This window comes from Cyclopterus lumpus, chromosome 11 (assembly GCF_009769545.1).
Source record: "Cyclopterus lumpus isolate fCycLum1 chromosome 11, fCycLum1.pri, whole genome shotgun sequence".
NCBI lineage: Eukaryota > Metazoa > Chordata > Actinopteri > Perciformes > Cyclopteridae > Cyclopterus > Cyclopterus lumpus.
Genome location: NC_046976.1, coordinates 22,149,090 through 22,158,319, shown reverse-complemented (window position 1 = coordinate 22,158,319; position 9,230 = coordinate 22,149,090). Strand labels below are relative to the sequence as shown.

The window sequence follows — 9,230 nt, the reverse complement described above, 5'->3', positions numbered from 1 at the left end:
ACACACACACACACACACACACACACACACACACACACACACACACACACACACACACACACACGCGCGCTAGCGGGAGGATGCTGCCTCGGTTCAGACAACAGACGCAGAGCTGAGGAGGAACCGGACGGACTACCGGACGGACTACCGGACTACCGGACGGACTACCGGACGGACTACCGGCTCTCCCGCACCGAGCCCCGCGCCCCGTCGGTGTGATCGTCCGGTGAGCCCCGGAGCGACGGGAGGATGAAGAAGAGCCACCACAGAGGACGGGTGAGAGCATCCGTTTATATAATATAATAATCCTGCTACATCCCATAATGCTGCTCCACAGACACAGAAAAACACCTTCATATATTCATACATCACTCATCAATATTCATACATCACTCATCAATATTCATACTTTCACTTCATATTCTGAGTCTGAGTCTGATTCACTCATCAAGATCATCACATCTACTAACATGTTTATTCTAGAACAGTGAGTAAATAAACAGTAAGTAAATACACAATAGGTAAATAAACAGAGTAAATAAACAGTAAGTAAATACACAATAGGTAAATAAACAGAGTAAATAAACAGTAAGTAAATAAACAATAGGTAAATAAACAGAGTAAATAAACAGTAAGTAAATAAACAATAGGTAAATAAACAATGAGTAAATAAACAGTAAGTAAATACACAATAGGTAAATAAACAGAGTAAATAAACAATGAGTAAATACACAATAGGTAAATAAACAGAGTAAATAAACAGTAAGTAAATACACAATAGGTAAATAAACAATAGGTAAATAAACAGAGTAAATAAACAATGAGTAAATACACAATAGGTAAATAAACAGAGTAAATAAACAGTAAGTAAATACACAATAGGTAAATAAACAATGAGTAAATAAACAATGAGTAAATACACAATAGGTAAATAAACAGAGTAAATAAACAGTAAGTAAATACACAATAGGTAAATAAACAATGAGTAAATAAACAATGAGTAAATACACAATAGGTAAATAAACAGAGTAAATAAACAGTAAGTAAATACACAATAGGTAAATAAACAGAGTAAATAAACAGTAAGTAAATAAACAATAGGTAAATAAACAATGAGTAAATAAACAGTAAGTAAATACACAATAGGTAAATAAACAGTGAGTAAATAAACAATGAGTAAATAAACAATGAGTAAATACACAATGAGTAAATACACAATAGGTAAATAAACAGAGTAAATAAACAGTAAGTAAATACACAATAGGTAAATAAACAGTGAGTAAATAAACAATAGGTAAATAAACAGAGTAAATAAACAGTAAGTAAATACACAATAGGTAAATAAACAGTAAGTAAATAAACAATGAGTAAATACACAATAGGTAAATAAACAGAGTAAATAAACAGTAAGTAAATACACAATAGGTAAATAAACAGTAAGTAAATAAACAATAGGTAAATAAACAATAAGTAAATACACAATAGGTAAATAAACAGTGAGTAAATAAACAATAGGTAAATAAACAATAAGTAAATAAACAATAGGTAAATAAACAGTAAGTAAATAAACAATAGGTAAATAAACAATAAGTAAATAAACAATAGGTAAATAAACAGTAAGTAAATAAACAATAGGTAAATAAACAATAAGTAAATAAACAATAGGTAAATAAACAATAAGTAAATAAACAGTAAGTAAACAAACAATGAGTAAATAAACAGTAAGTAAATACACAATAGGTAAATAAACAGAGTAAATAAACAGTAAGTAAATACACAATAGGTAAATAAACAGTAAGTAAATAAACAATAGGTAAATAAACAGTAAGTAAATACACAATAGGTAAATAAACAGTGAGTAAATAAACAATAGGTAAATAAACAATAAGTAAATAAACAATAGGTAAATAAACAGTAAGTAAATAAACAATAGGTAAATAAACAATAAGTAAATAAACAATAGGTAAATAAACAGTAAGTAAATAAACAATAGGTAAATAAACAATAAGTAAATAAACAATAGGTAAATAAACAATAAGTAAATAAACAGTAAGTAAACAAACAATGAGTAAATAAACAGTAAGTAAATACACAATAGGTAAATAAACAATAAGTAAATAAACAGTAAGTAAATAAACAATAGGTAAATAAACAATAAGTAAATAAACAGTAAGTAAATAAACAATAGGTAAATAAACAATAAGTAAATAAACAATAGGTAAATAAACAATAAGTAAATAAACAGTAAGTAAATAAACAATAGGTAAATAAACAATAGGTAAATAAACAATAAGTAAATAAACAGTAAGTAAACAAACAATGAGTAAATAAACAGTAAGTAAATACACAATAGGTAAATAAACAATAAGTAAATAAACAGTAAGTAAATAAACAATAGGTAAATAAACAATGAGTAAATTAACAATAAGTAAATAAATAGTAAGTAAATAAACAATAAGTAAATAAACAATAGGTAAATAAACAATAAGTAAATAAACAGTAAGTAAACAAACAATGAGTAAATAAACAGTAAGTAAATACACAATAGGTAAATAAACAATAAGTAAATAAACAGTAAGTAAATAAACAATAGGTAAATAAACAATAAGTAAATAAACAATAGGTAAATAAACAATAAGTAAATAAACAATCGGTAAATAAACAATAGGTAAATAAACAATAGGTAAATAAACAGACGGGTGGAGCCAGAAACACGTTTCTTTGAGCAGTAAATACTAAATATCTAGAAATCTCGGTAGTACTCGGTAGGACTCTGTAGTACTCGGTAGGACTCTGTAGTACTCGGTAGGACTCGGTAGTACTCTGTAGTACTCGGTAGGACTCGGTAGTACTCTGTAGGACTCGGTAGTACTCTGTAGTACTCTGTAGTACTCGGTAGGACTATGTAGGACTGGACTCGGTAGGACTCGGTAGGACTCGGTAGGACTGGACTCGGTAGGACTCGGTAGGACTGGACTCGGTAGGACTCGGTAGGACTTGGTTGTACTCTGTAGGACTCGGTAGTACTCTGTAGTACTCTGTAGTACTCGGTAGGACTATGTAGGACTGGACTCGGTAGGACTCGGTAGGACTCGGTAGGACTGGACTCGGTAGGACTCGGTAGGACTGGACTCGGTAGGACTCGGTAGGACTTGGTTGTACTCTGTAGGACTCGGTAGTACTCGGTAGTACTCTGTAGTACTCGGTAGGACTATGTAGGACTCGGTAGTACTCGGTAGTACTCGGTAGTACTGGACTCGGTAGGACTCGGTAGGACTCGCTAGTACTCTGTAGGACTCGGTAGTACTCGGTAGTACTCGGTAGTACTGGACTCGGTAGGACTCGGTAGGACTCGCTAGTACTCTGTAGGACTCGGTAGTACTCGGTAGTACTCTGTAGTACTCGGTAGTACTCGGTAGGACTCGGTAGTACTCGGTAGTACTCGGTAGGACTCGGTAGTACTCGGTAGTACTCTGTAGGACTCGGTAGGACTCTGTAGTACTCGGTAGTACTCGGTAGGACTCGGTAGTACTCTGTAGTACTCTGTAGTACTCGGTAGTACTCTGTAGTACTCGGTAGTACTCGGTAGGACTCGGTAGTACTCTGTAGGACTAGGTAGTACTCTGTAGGACTCGGTAGTACTCTGTAGTACTCTGTAGTACTCGGTAGTACTCTGTAGGACTCGGTAGTACTCTGTAGTACTCTGTAGTACTCGGTAGGACTCGGTAGTACTCTGTAGGACTCGGTAGTACTCTGTAGGACTCGGTAGTACTCGGTAGTACTCGGTAGTACTCGGTAGGACTCTGTAGGACTCGGTAGTACTCGGTAGTACTCTGTAGGACTCGGTAGTACTCGGTAGGACTCGGTAGTACTCTGTAGTACTCGGTAGTACTCGGTAGTACTCTGTAGTACTCTGTAGGACTCGGTAGTACTCGGTAGTACTCTGTAGTACTCTGTAGGACTCGGTAGTACTCGGTAGTACTCGGTAGTACTCGGTAGTACTCGGTAGTACTCTGTAGTATTCGGTAGTGGTGTATAAAGTAACGAAAAGCAATACTTGAGTAAAAGTAAAGATACCGTACTGGTAAAAGTCACTTATGAGAATACTACTAAAAGTCTTAAAGTATCTGATATTAAATGTACTTAAGTATCAAAAGTAGAGTTCTGATATTAAATGTACTTAAGTTTTAAAAGTAATGTTCTGATATTAAATGTACTTAAGTTTTAAAAGTAATGTTCTGATATTAAATGTACTTAAGTGTTGAAAGTAATGTTCTGATATTAAATGTACTTAAGTTTTAAAAGTAATGTTCTGATATTAAATGTACTTAAGTTTTAAAAGTAATGTTCTGATATTAAATGTACTTAAGTTTTAAAAGTAATGTTCTGATATTAAATGTACTTAAGTGTTGAAAGTAAAAGCTGTTAATAATGAGCAAAGGTCAGAGTTTAGAGAACTATGAAGTTTATTCTGTACGTGAGGCTCCAGGACCAAGAACGAGGAGTTATTGACCATAACTGGGTTATTGTGATCAACGGTCATCTTCACAGGTAGAGGTGTGTTCATGTTCACAGGTAGAGGTGTGTTCATGTTCACATATAGAGGTGTGTTCATCTTCACATGTAGAGGTGTGTTCATGTTCACATATAGAGGTGTGTTCATCTTCACATGTAGAGGTGTGTTCATGTTCACATGTAGAGGTGTGTTCATGTTCACATGTAGAGGTGTGTTCATCTTCACATGTAGAGGTGTGTTCATGTTCACATATAGAGGTGTGTTCATCTTCACATGTAGAGGTGTGTTCATGTTCACATGTAGAGGTGTGTTCATGTTCACATGTAGAGATGTGTTCATGTTCACATGTAGAGGTGTGTTCATCTTCATCTTCACATGTAGAGGTGTGTTCATCTTCACATGTAGAGGTGTGTTCATGTTCACATGTAGAGGTGTGTTCATGTTCATCTTCACATGTAGAGGTGTGTTCATGTTCACATGTAGAGGTGTGTTCATGTTCACATGTAGAGGAGTGTTCATCTTCACATGTAGAGGTGTGTTCATGTTCACATGTAGAGGTGTGTTCATGTTCATCTTCACATGTAGAGGTGTGTTCATGTTCACATGTAGAGGTGTGTTCATGTTCATCTTCACATGTAGAGGTGTGTTCATGTTCATCTTCACATGTAGAGATGTGTTCATGTTCACATGTAGAGGTGTGTTCATGTTCACATGTAGAGGTGTGTTCATGTTCACATGTAGAGGTGTGTTCATGTTCACATGTAGAGGTGTGTTCATCTTCACATGTAGAGGTGTGTTCATCTTCACATGTAGAGGTGTGTTCATGTTCACATGTAGAGGTGTGTTCATCTTCACATGTAGAGATGTGTTCATCTTCACATGTAGAGATGTGTTCATCTTCACATGTAGAGGTGTGTTCATGTTCACATGTAGAGATGTGTTCATCTTCACATGTAGAGGTGTGTTCATCTTCACATGTAGAGATGTGTTCATCTTCACATGTAGAGGTGTGTTCATGTTCACATGTAGAGGTGTGTTCATCTTCACATGTAGAGGTGTGTTCATGTTCACATGTAGAGGTGTGTTCATGTTCACATGTAGAGGTGTGTTCATATTCACAGGTAGAGGTGTGTTCATCTTCACAGTTAGAGGTGTGTTCATCTTCACATGTAGAGGTGTGTTCATGTTCACATGTAGAGGTGTGTTCATGTTCATCTTCATCTTCATCTTCACATGTAGAGGTGTGTTCATCTTCATCTTCATCTTCACATGTAGAGGTGTGTTCATCTTCACATGTAGAGATGTGTTCATCTTCATCTTCACATGTAGAGGTGTGTTCACCTTCACATGTAGAGGTGTGTTCATGTTCACATGTAGAGGTGTGTTCATCTTCACATGTAGAGGTGTGTTCATGTTCATCTTCACATGTAGAGGTGTGTTCATCTTCACATGTAGAGGTGTGTTCATCTTCATCTTCACATGTAGAGGTGTGTTCATCTTCATCTTCACATGTAGAGGTGTGTTCATCTTCACATGTAGAGGTGTGTTCATCTTCACATGTAGAGATGTGTTCATGTTCATGTTCACATGTAGAGGTGTGTTCATGTTCACATGTAGAGGTGTGTTCATCTTCACATGTAGAGGTGTGTTCATCTTCACATGTAGAGATGTGTTCATGTTCATGTTCACATGTAGAGGTGTGTTCATGTTCACATGTAGAGGTGTGTTCATCTTCACATGTAGAGGTGTGTTCATGTTCACATGTAGAGGTGTGTTCATGTTCACATGTAGAGGTGTGTTCATGTTCACATGTAGAGATGTGTTCATGTTCACATGTAGAGGTGTGTTCATCTTCATCTTCACATGTAGAGGTGTGTTCATCTTCACAGGTAGAGGTGTGTTCATCTTCACATGTAGAGGTGTGTTCATCTTCACATGTAGAGATGTGTTCATGTTCACATGTAGAGGTGTGTTCATGTTCACATGTAGAGGTGTGTTCATGTTCACATGTAGAGGTGTGTTCATGTTCACATGTAGAGGTGTGTTCATGTTCACATGTAGAGGTGTGTTCATCTTCACATGTAGAGGTGTGTTCATCTTCACATGTAGAGGTGTGTTCATGTTCACATGTAGAGGTGTGTTCATGTTCACATGTAGAGGTGTGTTCATGTTCACATGTAGAGGTGTGTTCATGTTCACATGTAGAGGTGTGTTCATCTTTTCAGCTGTCTGTGAATCCTGTCAATCCTATGGTGTAGTGGCTAGCTAACGTTAATTTAGCTAACGTTAGCTAGTGCTGCAATGATTATAGCTACGATGACTCAAATCAACAATCTCACAACTGTCAACACTTCCTCAGCTCACTAACTCGCTAGCGGTCTGTCTACTACACTAATGTCTCATTTGATTTACGGTAGCTAGCAAACTTTAGCCTAACATACACCTTGTATATCTCGTGAACGTTAGCCTAACATACACCATGTATAGCTAGTGAACGTTAGCCTAACATACACCTTGTATATCTAGTGAACGTTAGCCTAACATACACCATGTATATCTAGTGAACGTTAGCCTAACATACACCTTGTATAGCTAGTGAACGTTAGCCTAACATACACCTTGTATATCTAGTGAACGTTAGCCTAACATACACCTTGTATAGCTAGTGAACGTTAGCCTAACATACACCTTGTATAGCTAGTGAACGTTAGCCTAACATACACCTTGTATATCTAGTGAACGTTAGCCTAACATACACCTTGTATAGCTAGTGAACGTTAGCCTAACATACACCTTGTATATCTAGTGAACGTTAGCCTAACATACACCTTGTATAGCTAGTGAACGTTAGCCTAACATACACCTTGTATAGCTAGTGAACGTTAGCCTAACATACACCTTGTATATCTAGTGAACGTTAGCCTAACATACACCTTGTATATCTAGTGAACGTTAGCCTAACATACACCTTGTATAGCTAGTGAACGTTAGCCTAACATACACCTTGTATATCTAGTGAACGTTAGCCTAACATACACCTTGTATATCTAGTGAACGTTAGCCTAACATACACCATGTATATCTAGTGAACGTTAGCCTAACATACACCATGTATATCTAGTGAACGTTAGCCTAACATACACCATTCATATATTTAGGTAACGTTAGCCTAACATACACCTTGTATATCTAGTGAACGTTAGCCTAACATACACCATTCATATATTTAGGTAACGTTAGCCTAACATACATAAGTTCTTTGTGGGAATAGCAGGTGCTTCCATGTCTGCTTCCATCATAAATTCAGTCATCTACTCATGTAGCTGCTAAGTTAGCATCCTGGGCATCAAAAGAACGCAGGTTTGAGAGCACTTCAATAACGTGATAACGTGATTAACCAATGACGCAACTTCAAGCTAGCACCACTGATTCAACCTGCTTATTGGAGTCTGTGTTCCACCACAGTATATATATATATATATATATATATATATATATATATATATATATATATATATATAACCCTAACTCAATCCCACCTCCTCCCTCACGGACGTTGAGGCTCCGCTAACTCTGTGAGGGGTTTAGTTCACATCATACAGGGTTCGAGTCTCTCAGACATTTTGAGTCCTTTATGAACCCTTTCCGTAAATCAGCATTAGTATACATTATTATTATTATTATTATCTTGTGAAGAAAGAGCCTTAAAGACGTTCAAATCAGGGAGTACAAAGTATAAATAAATACTTATATTTTTGTATGTAGTCATGGTAACGTGCTATGTCCCATTCATATTTACACCATTTCAAGCCCTCACAGCGTCTAACATCAATCCCTTAACAGCTGACGTCAGTGAGTCCCCGAGGGTTCAGGGTTTGAGGGCTTAGGGGGACATTGGGACTGGGTCGTGGTCTTCTTCTGGTCTTCGTAACATCCTCTTAACTCCTCTTCCTCTCGATTCCTGACATCTTCTTCTGGTTTCAGGGCCTTCAGGACTCGGGTCAGCAGGCGGTCCAGCAGCCGGAGAAAGTGGGCTGGGTCAGGAAGTTCTGCGGTCGAGGGATCTTCAGGGAGCTGTGGAGGAACCGGTTTGTGGTCCTGAGAGGAGACCAGCTGTACATCTCTGACAAGGAGGTGAGACCACAATCCTGTATACGGAATGGTATATTTTACATTATATACCATACAGTACAGTGTATATATACACATATATTCCTTCCATGCTTCCTCCACCCTTCTTCCCTTCATCCATTCTTCCCTCCCTTCCTCCATCCTTCTTCCTTCTTCCCTTCCTCCAACCTTCTTCATTCTTCCCTTCCTCCATCCTTCTTCCTTCTTCCCTTCCTCCATCCTTCTTCCCTTCCTCCATCCTTTTTCCCTTCCAGAAATGATGAAACTGAGGGGAAAGTTTCCACAATCATGAACTTAGTTTTAAACATCCGCTGAGTCTCTTCTTCTTCGTTGGTATCTGAGTTTATTTCTCTGCTGTGTGGAACCGTCGTTTAACTGACAGACGTAACTGTGACTCTCATATGTCAGATTGTCCCTGAAGGCACCACAGAGGTCATGTGTAAAGCTGGTGTTCACTGATTCAGCAAAACTTTATGCAACAGTTTGGTAGGTAGTCACACTCTAGACTCAAAGACTCGATGAAGATGGTGAATACGATGAAGATGATGAAGATGGTGAATACGAGGAAGAGGAAGATGGTGAA

General features: G+C 37.3%; 1 protein-coding gene across 2 annotated transcripts in view; it reads left to right on the top strand.

The window, feature by feature from the left end:
- The first annotated feature begins 31 nt into the window (after positions 1 to 31).
- plekho1a (pleckstrin homology domain containing, family O member 1a) overlaps positions 32 to 9,230 on the top strand; it is a 22,137-nt gene continuing 12,938 nt past the window's right edge. For both annotated transcript variants that reach the window (XM_034545638.1, XM_034545637.1), the window contains exons 1-2: positions 32 to 276; positions 8,501 to 8,650. In XM_034545638.1, the coding sequence (XP_034401529.1) occupies positions 250 to 276; positions 8,501 to 8,650 (177 nt within the window). In that variant the 5' untranslated portion in view covers positions 32 to 249. The remainder of the gene's footprint in view (positions 277 to 8,500; positions 8,651 to 9,230) is intronic.